Here is a 16180-nt window from a genome sequence, read left to right as displayed (position 1 = left end):
CATATTTCGTTTCAAAGGAAAAAAATCATTCGTAGACATTTGTAGATCTTTCATTAGTTGGTTTCTCGGATATTTATTCTAAAGGTCACTAGCTTAGGAGATAATCCTTTCAAACTGCAGGCAATCAAGCAGCAAATTAGTTGTAGTCGCGCCCACACTGACATTGAATTCAAAAATGTTCTAATACCAGACAAAAGATTTTAATTAAAGTTTTCTATTTGAAATATTTAACTTTGTTTCTTCATTTTACATCGAACTTCTTGCTCATATCCTTCTGTTTTCTAAATGAAAAAAAAACCTTTCGAATTTATTCTAATATAATTAGTATAGAATCAAAAATATTTTCATTACAATACGTATTTCGAAAAGCAAAGAAAATTTTTTTTCTGAAACAAGTTTAAGAATTAATACGAATTACGCATTTAATATTTATGGAAGTTTCAATAATATGCGAGTTTTTTTTATCGAATTATTTATATATTTCAGAAAACACAATATGGAAACAAAATATAAATATTTGAAAAATTAACTTTTTACCATTTTTTTTTTATACTAATCCTTGTATAACTCCATACGTACATATACATATACTTTTTTTGGAAATAATCTTAAAATAATAATTTAAGTGGAAATTAAATAAAAACCAATTCTGGTTTATTTTGGCAGTTTTATTGGCATAAAATAATAAATTCAAAGCTTCATAACTCGGTTAATTTTAGTCTTTAAAGAAGTTAATATTTTTAATGTGTCAATAGGCAAAGGATATTAATCCATTATGAATGACAGGATCAGGGGATTATGTAAATTGTTCAAAAACTGAATTTGATTCATGAATTTTTTTATAATGAGATTTATTGATTCAATCAGCATAAAATATAATTGTTTATGTAATTTGGAGCATTTTTAAAATTGGAATTATATAGTTTATCTTAATGAAAATTTATAGTTTTGTGCAATGTGTCCTTTTACCGGTTATTGCTGTTTTTCTGTATCTTCATATCTATCCTATCAGCACTTATTTTTATGTCTTTATCACCATGGGCCATTTCAGGGAAGACATGTTCCATCACCTCTAAATTCTAAATTTTTATTTATTGTCAAATATGCTTATTCCCATGTAACGCCTCTATTAGGACACGCTATATAACGAATAAAATAAAATAATTTGAATCATCGAATTCACATATATACAAAAGTACAGACCGATAAATCTTCAACTCCTAGACGGATATTGTTCGAAATTTGATATGGGTTTTCATTTTAAATTATAAACCCATGCATCAAATTTTATCCATTTAGGTCTTAACGTTTTTTTAGCTACCGTGCCAACTTCTATTCAAACAAGCAAACAGTCGGACTTCCTCTAAATTTTTATCACTTAAAATTTGAAGGAATAAAAGCTGTAAATTTAGTGTTAAATCGGTATACGAAAATTCATCCATCTAAAAACATTTTTGAATTATTGTTTTCACAGACAGGCTAAGAAATAGATAGGTATAACTTGAAAAATAACGTCTTATATTAATAACGTTATTATTATTTAAATAAGTCTGAAGCGTGGAGATTAGTGAAAACCGGGAGTTTGAATTTTTCGGTGATTACCATGCTAATGGTATTCTTCGTGTACGAAAAATTAAAAAGGCGTGCGGGTGAATATTGGGGTTAATATTTAATATTATCGAATAAAATTCAATGTTTTTAGAATTTAAAATTAATTTTTTAACAACTATACCATGCACCAACATGATAAATATAAATGATCATTTAAAAATCATGATTTTCTCTTTATTCAAATTAAATATTAAGAATATAAATGGCCTATTTCGGAGATTTTGAAATTTTTACCATGTTATCAGGCCAACCAAGTGACAATACAAAAATGCCCTACTTCCCGAATGAATGTCTTAGAATATTTAAAAGCAACAATGAATAAGGAAAGTAATTACTAAGGGAAAGTTAAAGTCCATGGTCAAAATATATGATTTGTTATAATTTAAGGGATTTAAAACAAGTCTTACAACCATGCTTAAATATAAAATTAAGGTCAAAAGAAACAATGTGTTAAAACTTTTTATAAAAATGGCAACTACTTTCGATCTTTCATTGAAGTTCTTCTACATTTATCGAAAGGTAAAATCAGAGGTGTGTTCGCCAATTCTGATATAATGTGGTTAATGAAGGAACAAGAGTTAGAAATAAAAGTGAAATTAGTCTAGAATAAATAATAAAATAGTTTCAAAGACGTGATTCAAAAACTTTCAGGAAATTGCTAGGACCTAATTACGCACGGGCTTAGGAAAAAGCAATGCTGCAAAAAAAACATTTTTTCAAGAGGTTATAATTTTTTTAAAAAAACTATTTTACTCTAAAATTTTTGATTTCATATCCATATATGAAATTTTTTGCCTTTTAAATAACATATGATAAAATTATATCAAGTTTTATTGATAGGAGAAACTTTATGCTGTACATTTTAACGAGTGTAATTATTTTTATTTAATTCGCAAGGTTGCGGTAAACTGGTAGTAAGGTCTCAGATGCGGAACTGGAGGGTTTCAAGCTCGGGACCCGATTCCACCGAAGAAGGGGCCTGGTGCACAGTAAATCCGTCTGGGCCAAACGTCCTCCAGCTAGTGTGATGTGGAAGCCTGGATAGGTGGGTGCCAGCTCAGGTGTCGTCTTCGCCATCTGATCACGATTCAAAATTACGAGATTCGTCCCAAAATGGACCAAGTGTTGCTTTAAAACGGGACGGTAATATAACTGAAATCTACTTAATTTGCGGACAAACGCACTCAACACCTTTGCAATTCTGACTCTTATGCTATAGTCGTAAAATGGCTTGTTTCTTCATGTCCGGACTCACATTGAAACTTTTAAATAATATCCCTGGAAACTATATAAGCTAAGACCGGCCAACAAGGTGTAGATATAAGGTGAAATTAAAAGAAAATCAATTAAATATATCTAATGATTTATAATTATATGTTAACCTTGATTTAAATTGTTTGTTTATCTGAAAATTCTAACGGAAACATTCATTGTCGACTTTTATTCTCTGGAGAATGATATTCATGGCTTAAGATTATTTTATTCAGGATAATCAGCGGGAGTAGTCTCCTTCAAATTTTCTTGCATATTCTATAATAATGGTGTTATCCATCCTAAAACCATTACGAGTAAAATTGGGAATTTTACGCAAGGCCGTAAATACCAGGATTGTTCAGAATTTACAGAATCCCTTACACAGGCATTTTGTGCTTCTCAATACAGCGAAGAAAACCGAACTACATTTTAATGCTTTTTTGTTTTGTTTTATTTTTGGCCGATTCAAAAAAAATTTGACATGGAACTACAATTTTAACAACAACACATACCAAAATTTATTTATTTAAGTCTTCCGTTTTTAAGCTATTGTTCTTACATTCATGCATAAATTTGTATAAATTGGATAAATTTGGATAAAATTGGATAGAATTGGATAGAATAAATTTGGATAAAATTGGATAGAATAAATTTGGTTCAAAATTCGATACAGAAAATACTTTTATCATTAAATCTGTGGGCAAAATTTTATCTATATAGCTCTTGTTTTTATGCGAAACAACAGACAGGCCGACGTCCAATTTCTTGATAGATTTGGATTTCTTGAAAATTTGATATAGAACTAAATTTTAGAAGCTAAATATGTGTGAAAAATTTTATGTATTCAGCTCTTGCATTTAATAGTTACAGTGTTCATACGACTCAGACAGATTTCTGAGAAGAGAATTCATCCAAAATTCGTAAGACATATCTACAAATTTGGTACAAAGAACGATATACCATATTTCATTCATCTGGCTCAAAAAGGCTTCTGAGTTCGATCACAGACAAATATAATCCCCAAAAAATAAGGAGAGGGGGGTTGGTTTCGGAAGAACAGATCAGCAGACGATCAACCCCTTGATAGATTTGCTCAAAATCTGATACACTCAAATAAATCATATATCAATAAGATTTGATACTTTCAATATTAAATCTGTAAGCAAAAATTTATCTATCCAGCTTTTTGAATTTTGTAGTTATCTGTTCATATGATTCAGACAGACTTTCTGATCATGTATTCAATTCAAAATTCGACAAAGATCTACAAATTTGGTGCAAAAGATGATATACAAAATTTCATTCGTCTAGCTCAAAGTGGCTTCTGAGTTGAGATCGCAGACAAACAGGTATAACCCCTCTCCCCCACCCCCCAAAAAAATGTTTTTTTTTTTTTTTTTTTTTTTTTTTCTGAAGAACAGATCAGCAGACGATCAACATTTTGATAGATTTGGTTCAAAATTTGATACAGTGCCCCACTTTCAATATTAAATCTGTGCGCAAAATTTTATCTTTTCCAGCTCTTTGCACTTTGTAATTATCGTGTTCATTTGACTCAGACAGAATTCTTGATTTAATTCAAAATTCGACAGTGATCTACAAATTTGGTGCTAAGACGATATACCAAGTTTCATTTGTCTAGCTTTAATAGGTTTTTGTGTTGTGATATCAGACAGACATAATGACAGACAGATATAATCCCAAAATGTGTGCTTTTTGGATTCTTAAAAATTCGTCAAAAATCACGATTTTTTTTATTTTTTTTTTTTGACAGTTGTTTTGCTTTCTGGTTGTAAGGCTTCATGTACGAGGAAGTAAAAAAAAAAAAAAGAAGAAAAAAGAGAAAAAGTTTCTCAAATAGGAAAATATGTTTTTAATGTTTCTTTCATTTGTACTTTTCCAAAAACAGTTCAAAGTGAACAGTTGTAGATTGTAAAGATAAACTAAATAGACTTTACACAATTCACTTGAGAATCTATAAGAAGTATTGATTGATTTTTCTTTCTGTAGAAACCTAGTCTGATTCTAAACACAAAATTTATCAAAGCGCCATCTCTATTTGATAACGGTAAGTAATAAAAACGGAAACCGGTGCCCGATCGTCAAACGCTCCGATAGGTTTCCTAGACGTGCGCTCTTCTAAGAAACCCGTTCTCGCCCGCTTCATGAAAAAACGCTAAATAATTCAGCATTGAATCAAGAATCGCTGTAAGCATTGACCTAATTCAGGTTTAATAGCATTCCAGCTTTAAAAATTAAAAAATCTTGTGTTGACAGTCCGCTTCAGAAGTGGAACTGATCATACGTTTTCGAATATCGAATTTTTCCGGAGCGTTTAACAGTTGGAGTGTCGGAACAAAGCAGAATGTAGAGGATGTGATGTGCGAGGTATGTGGATTTCATAAATTGCATTTTTAAAAGCAATTAGCTCACATTCGTTTGTTAATTTTTTTATTGTTTAGACTCAAGAATAATTAATATGTCCATATTTATTAATATTTTGTATTTGAAATAATAATTTAGTTTCTAATAATTCTATCGAATTTTTCTCAAAAAAAATTCTAAATTTGAAATTTCGGGTAAATAAATTTCTGGATGAGTTTTATCAGAAAAATTTTCGTTGTCAAAAACTTATGTTTAAACTAAATATCTGCAATTTTATTCAGATAAAGAAGAGAAATATTTGTGGAATGTCTTTAATACATAATATTTTCTCTACGGAACTTGTTCTTAAACTAAATAAATCAATTATTCTAAGAAAATAAAGGAATATTTCATTATTATTTCTCGAAACCATTGTGAAAATTAAAGGTTGAAATAATGATATAAATCTAATTTTAACTAGTAAAATCTTTAGATAAAAGCTAAATTAATAAAAATTATTTTTGGGCGTTTTTCTTTTCCAATGCGATTCAACAAAAGACTTATTTTGAAAAATTAAATAAAATTAAACCTAAATACGAAATTTAGGAAAAACGCAGCATATGTAATTCGAAGATTAATTCTACAATTTTATTAAAATATTTTATTAAAATTGCAATATTATAAATAGAAAGTCGCCAAAATTTCTATATAATTCGATTTCATTTAAAAATCTTTTTATCTAAAAAAGATGATTTAATTTTTTTTTTATTTTGCACATAATTTGAGATTTTTTTTTTATTTTGCAGACAACAACACATTAAGGCTAAACGTAATATGCAAATAAAATAATGAAGTAATATTAATAACAACGTAAATAAAATAATTAAATAATAGTATTACTGAAGTAATTAAATAATAGTATTAATGAAGTAATTAAGTAATAGTAATAATAATTAAAAAATAATGGGTAGTTTCTCTAGTAAAACTTATAAATCGGACAGCTGATTTCTTTGCTATGTTCCTTAGAAAACTTGCTTTAAAACAAGAACTGAAACTGAATACTTCCATTCGTTTTCTTCGCTTCGGGATGCTTTATTACACTTATCTAAGTCTGTTAATTTTTACTGGTGAAAATTTTATTTTGTAAAGAAATTAATGTTAATCTATAATGAACTTCGAGACATGTTGTTCAAATTAAAATAAATAGTTCATAAAATATTTTTAGCAATAAATTAAAGCTTATTAACAATTCATCCTCAGTCATACGTCTCTATTTTTCAAGCTACCTGATAAAAATAATTCTTTGAAATACAACTCATCGCTCTTATTTTTAAAAAAAATTATTATGAAATCATCTTACGAAAATTCTCCTTTTTGTAAACTTATCTCAGTACTTATGCTGTGATGTAAAATGCGCTTGATGTCAGAATCTCAAGTTTGTATAAATTTGCTTAAAAACAAAGACAATCTACGAGTAAAAATAATGAATTAAATTTTAATGGTAAGATATTTGTTCCTAAATTCTTTAAACAGTAACTACAATTTGTTTTGCGCCGAAGTATTTTGTTATTATACTTCACTACAAACTGAAAAAAAGTTAGAGGTATGCATTATCAAGAAATTTTGTGTGAAAATGTTTTGAACTAGAACATTTTTTTAAATACATTACACTTTCAGGGAAAAAGTGTTCCGGGAACTTTAAATATTTTATTTTATTTATTAAAAACAGTTTTTCTTAACATTTTTGTATATTTACATATTTTGGCGTATTTTTTGTTTTGTTTTTAGTATAAGAAAGGCAATCTAATGCACAATATGAAGCCTTTTTGCCTTCTAAATCATTAAAAAATTTAATATAGATATATAATTTTGTTTTCATGACCACCAACCCAATTTCATCCATTTAGCTAGTTGTATTGTAGATCGTTGTATTATAGCGTTTAAATGTACCTGGACTAGCTTAACATCAATCTATGTTTCTATGACTATAATTTTATTCAAACAGTGTTGTGGGCTTGATGCAGATATCATTAGAAAATAATGGCCTTGTCTGTCCGTCCTGTTTAAAATACTATCTGAGAAAAATGACTTCGGCACAATTTTGAAACTCAGAAGATGATCCGTTCTATGATGACAACTTCATACATTTTCTTCTCTAATTTTAATACATTTTTGAATTTTACTTTGATGCACGATATGTAATAATGTTTTGATTGTTAATATAAAATTGAAGCTAATTTCATTGTCCCATCAAACCAAAAATCGCGTCCCTTTTCCAATGTTAGAGTTAAGAAAAGAGATTGTTTTAATTTGTACATTATTTCCAAAATAGGATTTTCCTTCCGCTTTTATTTCGTAGAATCTACATACTAATTTACAACAGCAGTAATTTGTAGTATAAAAAATTTTGAATTAAATGCATATTTTTCAGTTTTAACAAATAACAGGGTGGAATTTTAAGGAAAAAAATGTATTTTATATTTTAATAGTTTAAAAATCAAAAATCGGAAAGAACAATATAGTTGTCAAAGGTTGATAGTATTTCATAAATATGATCTATTTTATTTTAAACCTTGAGTTTCCTAACTATATTCATATTTCTACTAGAATGCACTTGTAAACTATAATACATTGCTTTCATAAAATAGTGAATTCGCTTTCCCTTTCTTTCCGAATCGCTTTAGGAAACAATACGATTTGCATTTATGTTACAAAACGTTCTGAAGTAAATCAGATTCCGATTACGATCCATTCAAGCGGAGCTAAACATAGAGGAAAGCTGACATACTTTCCTTTAAGCTCAAAAAACAACAGAATGGGTAATAAAACTGATAATTCTTGCAGAGCCTCATAAAAGACATATCAAATATATTCTCTTTACTCGCATTAATCAGTTATCTTATATTCTACTGATGCTTCTTGGTATTTGTCTTGTCTCTGTTTTAGATATTTTTTCTTTTAGTTGTGACAACCAAAAATTCATAATTTACATAAAATGACTGCACACAATCTTCGGATATTTATAATTTGATGAATTGTATGTTTTTTATATTTACATACAATCTATTTCAGCGATTGGTGAATAATATGTATGAAGATTTGAAGCTTGGATTTCCATTTAAAGATTTATTGTCAGTGTATTTTAAGTACTAAGCAAACTTTTGTGACCTCTGTTTCTCCAAAGTTATCCATATGAATATTACAAATTTTTTATTGCTTTTGGGTTTAAAATTTGTGCCTTTCAGAAATTCCAATTTCCAAACGTCTTAGCAATTGAGAATGCTTAGAAATTTCATAATTTAAACTTTTTTTGCATTTAAGTAGACTGCAATTTTAGTAGCAGTTGTAATTTTAGTAGATAAAATGGTATTACCTCTGTTTCTTTGATATTATCTGTAGAAATATGTCTAACTTTCAATTAACTTTTACATTAAAACCTTCTATATGACTTGTTTTTGCATTAAAATTGTATATTTTGGAACTTCCAGGTCTGTACAATTCTTTTTTAAAACAACAGTTGAACTATAAGTTGGAAATCTTACTATCTCAGCTTTTTCTTTTCTAGCTGCTACTAAGTTCTTTGAAGCAATCTCATCAATTAAATAAAGTTTTGTACTAATCCAATTCATCTAAACAATATAACTAATAGATGCAATAAAAATAGGATTCATTGATAAATAACGATAACAATAAGGTTAATTGAAAATGTAATTAACAACAGTTATTTTTCTCCATAGCCAATAACAAACTTACATAATCTTTTATAACAATTATCCTTATTGTAATGCTTTGTACTAGAAAAAGAACAAATTTTGAAATGTAAAACTTAGCAATTATAATAAATGACTGCTTAATTTTCAAAATTATTACCCATTTGGAAGTAATTTGTTTTTTCAATACTTAATATTCATTTTTTATGATTCATAAACAATAAATCTAACATTTTTATTGTACATTTGCCTTTATAATAAAAAGGTAGAGAAGTGAACTATTTATATTTAATAATTAAAGAAAAGTTTTTCTTCAAGAGTAGAATTTTATCTTCTGAAATTTAAACATTTCGTACAGCCAAATATTACATTCTTTTTTATCTAATATTATATTGTAAGATACTTCTATAAGAACGTATACATAAAACTCCTCAATACCGTATGATTTTGAAATATTTTTAAAGAATGTTTATTTCTTCAGTAAATGCTTTAACAATTTTTTGAATTTCTTCTCAAAAATCCGCATAATAAGAAACATGTCAAAAATCAAACGCAATCCAAGAATAATTTTCCTAGTTTATTTTATCCACTAAATAAGAGATTATCAAGAATATGTGATGATAATGTAATATTTTGTGTTACATTCAATAAATGGAATATTTTTATATTATTCTATAATTAATGTCAATTCATAGAAATGGAAAAGAAATTCAAATTTTATTTTGAAATTTATTTTGGATTGTAAAATGATCTAAATAAAAGTGAATCACAATTTACAAATCAAAATGGATGATCATAATCAAATTAAAAAGCATAATCTTTGCCATGAAAAATTAGTTTGTAGTTCGTAACCGATAAATTTTTACTGTTATTATCATTGAAAAGTCACTTTAAACTTTGTAAGTCCACTTTTTCATTTTTTCGTATATGAAACATAGAAAAAGTTGTGTAATCGTCAGAAAATTCGAACTCCAGATTTTGACGAATCTCCCACGTTTCAAATCCCCCTGGGGGACGCGGTAGCTTGGTGGTAAGGTCTCGTGTACGGAAACAAAGGGTTCCAGGTTTAAGACCCGGTTCGAGTAAGCGGGACTGGTGCTCATTAAATCCATCGGGACCAAATGTCCCCCCTCTGGTATGGTGCGGAAGTTTGGAGAAGAGGTGGCAGATCAAGTGTAATTATCGTGGTTGGACCGCTATTCAAAATTATAAAGTCCGTCCCAGGATAACACTAGTGTTGCTTTAAAACGAGAAGTTAATATAACTCACCAACTCAGACCTCTTTGAGTTCTTATATTCACCGTCTTACCCGAGGTCCAAAATTTTATGATGAGTGAAGAGGATAAAAAAATGTATTCGAACGTTTCGTGAAAACCACTCCCACTGATTTTCTGCGAGATCTGGGCACCCTATTTTTAGATAGAAACATGAAACTGCTCGGTTATTTTGTATTCTCTATATGTCTATTATATCTAATAATTCTATGTCCCTTTTTTAAACTCTATCAAGGCACTATTATGCGCAAGCACATTTTTAGATAGAACAATGAAATTGCTAACGATGCTTTGTTCGTTCTTTATTTCTCTGTCTGGTCAAACAATTCTACGTTCACTGCAGAAATTAATCAAGACACATTTACGAGTAAAATTCGTAGTATCTTATATTAGCTGTTGGTCAATTTCACACTTGGCTAATCATTAGAGTCACTCCCGTTTCTGTATTCATTGTTTTTATTTAATACTTTTATTTCAACAATTTTTTTCACAGACAGAATCCAAAACCACCACAGGTTTTCCTAAAACTTGCAATCGGTTATACAAAAATACGTTTGATTAACGATTTTGTGTTGACTAAAATATCAATAAAACTAAATGCTCGGTTATTTTAATTTAATTAACGTAATTCTCATAAAAACGTTTATTCTTTTTATTTCTATATTTTAATAAATGTATTAATTAGTTGTTCTAAATATTACATAAAACGGTATACAGTTTATTTATGTGCATTTGTTACTCTAATTATGGCCCAATAGCTAATTTCTATACTGGTATAGGCATACATTCCTCCACCAACAAAATGCTTCAGATGACTTAAAAATCTATATTTAATGTTATTTGACTAAATAAAAGCAGTTCTAAAAAATGGACGAAGATTATGAAATATAAATTATTATATAATCCACCGGGATTATATTCAATAAAATAAGTTAAATTATATTTTGTAAGTTATTTCTAAAATTAAGTAATATAATAGTTAATTATATTTAATAAAATATATTTCATTCATTAATATTTTAAACATAAAATGTTGCACTTTCCAGCGACTGAAACTAAGTGAATTATGAAGCTTAGAATATCATTATTTTAGGTGATATTGAGTCTATAATCCTGAGGAAGATCCACCAATCGACGGACTGCTCGCAAAGAGGCGGCCGTTGATAGGCCAAAAACAATAATATTTTTAACTTAATAATTGGCATTTTTAATCTCAGCAAAAGAGAAATTATTTATTTAAAATGTTATTTTATATAGAATATTTTATTAAATAGGGTGGATAAGTTCAAGGTGATTATATAAAATTTTTGATTTCAAAGATCTTTCAGCAATACATTAATTTACTTATTAAGGAAAACCAAGCAATGACAACCACGATAACCAAGCATTAAAGCATTTACAGCCTTTTTCCTGACTGAAATGAATGCCTATCTCTAACGGTTTAGAAATTAATTATTTGGCCACAATTAGAATAACCACACTTAACCAGATTAGAAAATTTCTAAGTGATTAAGTGTCTAATTTATATTTAATTTTGTAATAATCTGCCACAATTAAATTAATATTAGAGAAAGGAAAAAAATAAAATATCATTGTTTTTTGAGATTTGCTTTGGCAACGCTATCATATTTATCTTAATTTTCAGAATTCGTTTGTTTTTACTTAATCTTGAATAATCTTATAACAAGCATATTTTTGTTATCATTTAATTTTCATTCAAAATCTCTCCCAATTTTAGAGATTGATTTTTGAATTTATTTAATCAATGAACATCTCGAAGAAGCCGGCATCCTGGCATAGGGGTAGAGCGTCTTCCCCGTGATATGGTCGTCACGGGTTCGAGTTCCGGTTTGGACATGGTTGTTCTATGTGTGAATGTGCACTCCTGTAAAAAGGGGTTGTGCAAGCTAATGAGTGATGCGTGAGTAGCAAAATCGCACTCTTGGCCCTAGTTGGCGCTACTATAAAAACAAGAGACGCCTCTCCCCCCCCCCCCCCCTTCCGGCTTAAATCGCTGTCTTCGTAACAGCGAGCTTGTCCGTGGCAAGTGCCAGACGAAACAAGAACACATCTCAATGACAACCGAATTATATAATGCAACTGATAAAACAGTTACTGGCGTATTAGAATACTGTAAAAAATTTCAAAACTATATTGATCCGTTTTAAATGAATTTATAAAAAAGCTGACACTTTTGTTTCCTTTTTTTTTTTTCGCTGTTATCAGTAGGATTCTAGTTAGCATAACAATTCTTTAAATGAAGATCTTTATCAGTAATAATTTGCTTATAACTTTCCTATTTCTCTTACCTACGTAAAAAAAAAAAAAAAAAAAAAAAAAAAAAAAAAAAAAAATTACTTAACATGTCTTCATAAATCATGAACATACCCTGAGGGCCTCTGAATTATAAATCACTTTACGTTCTGTCTTTAACTTCTTTTACTCCTCTTACTTAAATTCTCAAATGTTAAATACTTGCTTTCTATGTCAAATTAAAAAAATTATCTTCTATATGAATATAATGAAGTTAAACTTTTCAAAGGTTAAAATTCGCCCTTCAGTTCTTCAAAAAGCTATATAATTGATTTAATTCTACAAATAAGTAATTAAATTAATTAAAAAATCATGGCAGGCAAATCTAAATTCGATTTTTTTTTTTTTTTTTTGTCATTGGAACATTAAACAGTTTGATGAAATTTTTAGGGAAAAGTTTAACATAAATATGTTCCTAAAAATTCAACTAAATAATCCGAAAATTTAATTGAATTTATTAACCTTTAGATTAGAAATTTACCTGATTTTGATATTCCAAACTTAGAATAAATGCACCAGCAACTCTTAGATCTGAATTCGATTTGGATTTTGAGATTTTAAATTTAAAATGGTCATTCAATACAAAATATCATAGCGTATTAGTGTTTTAGGCTTGATTTGTCTATTTTTATTTTATTTTTAGAATTCCCTCGCCATTATTCAGCAGTGATAATGTGCATAGAGTAAACATTGTACTTATCATCATTGCAACGAAAAGAGTATACTTAAAACAATGGAAAGCATTATAATAAAATATACTTAAAAATATTTTTTTTTTCATTTTATCAAAAGTGAACAGAGTGAATGGAAATAAAAATGGTAATACAGAAAAGTTCTCTTCTTTTTAATTTTCAAGTAGTATAAAATGTTTCTATGCAATAACATGCTTAAAATTTAGTAAGGACATGCCTTTAATCTTTTTCATTTTTAATTAAAAATCAAATTAAAATTTTGTACAACACTTCCATAGTGAGCACTGCCCAAACGTAACGACGTGATAAATGTCTGTTCTGTAGAGTGCCTGCTTTCTAAAGTCTTTTATGAAATATGTTTACATCAAGCAATTTATTGATAATATAATAGCCTCCAATATCATAAAACAAGCAAAATTAATATTTTTAAGGAGATGATATGAAATACGACCAGAAACACTTACCGAATGAGTGAGGCGACGCTATCCATTAACATGGATTTTAGATTTTTGATTATTGAAGAATCAAATCCGCGCGGACAATATTCAGTACATTAAAGAGCACTAACATAGAGAACATGCACTTTACTAATGGAATAGTTATTAACAACGGAAGAGTAGGAGAATGATTTGTGAAGCCCGGTACCCAAACATACGGACCCCATCATTAAGTGTTTGCGAATTTGTTCTGCTATTTAAGGTCAACATGTACATATAACTATACTTTCTATGAATAAAGTAAGTTTTCACCCAGTTATCTCTTCGTACTCTTGTATCTTCAGTTGATCCAAGCGCCGTTTCTGGTCACACATTTCTAAGCGATATTGACTTGTTTTGACTATACACATTGTTTAGCATAATCAATTATGTATATTGTATCTTTTAACCAATATTTGTATATTCCTTTAAAATTAATTGAATTTCTTTCAAATTATTCATAATTCATTTTTTCAGGGTCCCTCTGCTAAAATTGACAGGAAACTTCTCATCTAAAGACATAAACAATCGTCATATTCGTCATCATTTTCACCAAAACATCAATCTATTGAAAAATGGAGCACATCGTGAAGGATGTATTCGGAGTTGTGGACTATATTGTATTTGCTATCATGCTTCTGATATCTGCAGGGGTTGGCGTATGGTACGCCATAGCCGATCGTAAAAAAACTGACACACAGGAATTCCTGATGGGCGGCCGTTCCCTCAGCGTTTTCCCTGTGGCCATGTCCGTTCTGGCCAGTTTCATGTCAGCCATCACGTTGCTTGGCACACCAGCCGAAGTGTACCGCTACGGTACGCAGTACATAATCATCAATATCGCATTCTGCTTCGTGGTACCAGCCACAGCTTATCTTTACCTACCAGTCTTCTACAATCTGGGAGTCACAAGTGCGTATGAGGTAAGCATTTTGATCTTTGTTTAATATGTATATAGGCCGTCCACTAGCAACTTTTAGCATTTTTAACCAATGACCTCGGACTTGCCAAAAAAGCTCGCTTGTCGTTATATACATTTTGCAATCTTAACAACGTGATAATCATGTTTCTTTCAATAATTTGCCGGAAAAGTTTTCGACAGAGTTTTTTTTATTTTATTTTTAAAATTCTGATGTTTATAAGTTTATTTTTATTTTCTAATTTTTGATTATAAATTTAAAAACCTCTTACGACGTAGGGGTTGTCCGTTGTTTAAGAAACTAACTAACTAACTCCATCTCCTGTTGTAAATGGAATATGCATCCACTGTCCGTTGTTTAAGAAACTAACTCCATCTCCTGTTGTAAATAGAATACGCATCCACTGTCCGTTGTTTAAGAAACTAACTAACTCCATCTCCTGTTGTAAATAGAATACGCATCCACTGTCCGTTGTTTAAGAAACTAACTAACTAACTCCATCTCCTATTGTAAATGGAAGATGCATCCACTGAAAAATTTTCTGAAACCACAATTATTAAATATTGAATTTTAACCGAGAGATGGCGCCATGCGGAATTTAATTGTAATTCAGATCAATGAATAATTTTTGGTGATTAAATTTAAGTTCCTATTTGTTTAAAAGGCTGATTTTAAAAAATAATTTTTGTTGTATTTACTTTACATAGTCTTGGAATTCTCCTTCGATAGTTGCAAAATGGTTGCAAAGTTAATGCTTGTATAAATTAACGTATTCGCAGAATAATAATGAATTAGCAGTTGGATGCCATTGCTATCGTTTCATAAAGCCCGTTTCTTCTTTCCAATATTATATGTTCCTCGTAAATGTGATTTTTTATTTACCTTTTTGTTATAGTTTTATAAATTGCATCTTAGTTTTGTTGATTCTTTTTTCTCTCGAGTCCAATTCAAAAGGATTGCATCCATCTGATAGAAACTGAATCCGATATTTTGAGAAAGTAGAAATTTAATAGTCCGCATAGAGTTTCTGTTTAAATTTTCTGGAAAAGCAATTCAAGACGATTGATTTTCTTCTTTACCTTTTTTTATATTTCTGAATTATCTCTCAATCCTTTCTATTGTTAACCAATAAGTTCAATGACTTACCAGCAGTCTTTTCAAATCGGCCAATAGTGTCTTCTGATACTTCAGAGCTATTAGTGGTTGTTTTGGAATCGCCGATTGGTCCGGTCAGATTGTAATTTTTCTTGGTAAAATTATATAATGACATTTTTATTACTTTAAATCATCGGGTTGTCCATTCAAAATAGGTCACTAGATCAAATTAATTGATATCTCACCGGATAAAAGAAGGGTGGGGACGGAAAGTTAAAAGATCTGATTTTAGAATCGAAATAAAATTATATTATCATGTAAAGAAAAGTTTAATAGGAAAGTTGCTGTTGTTTAAAAACATATGAAGTAAACCGTCGAACTCTAATATAGATTAATTAAGTCAAGTGTAATTTTTTAGAAAAGATAAATTTTAAACACTATTTTTAATTAATATTTTAATTCAAATGAAAT

The 16180-nt window shown here is 29.0% G+C and overlaps 1 protein-coding gene across 3 annotated transcripts in view; it reads left to right on the top strand.

The window, feature by feature from the left end:
- LOC129963095 (sodium-coupled monocarboxylate transporter 1-like) overlaps positions 1 to 16180 on the top strand; it is a 75349-nt gene that overhangs the window by 26688 nt on the left and 32481 nt on the right. For 2 of the 3 annotated variants that reach the window (XM_056077372.1, XM_056077282.1), the window contains exon 2: positions 14172 to 14617. In XM_056077372.1, coding sequence (XP_055933347.1) covers positions 14270 to 14617 — 348 coding nt within the window. In that variant the 5' untranslated portion in view covers positions 14172 to 14269. Of the gene's footprint in view, positions 1 to 4978; positions 5254 to 14171; positions 14618 to 16180 lie in introns of those variants that run through there. The other variant, XM_056077196.1, reaches the window with a different exon arrangement.

The sequence above is a fragment of the Argiope bruennichi genome, chromosome 1, assembly GCF_947563725.1.
Source record: "Argiope bruennichi chromosome 1, qqArgBrue1.1, whole genome shotgun sequence".
In the NCBI taxonomy this organism is placed as follows: domain Eukaryota; kingdom Metazoa; phylum Arthropoda; class Arachnida; order Araneae; family Araneidae; genus Argiope; species Argiope bruennichi.
This window is presented reverse-complemented; position numbering and strand designations above follow the sequence as displayed.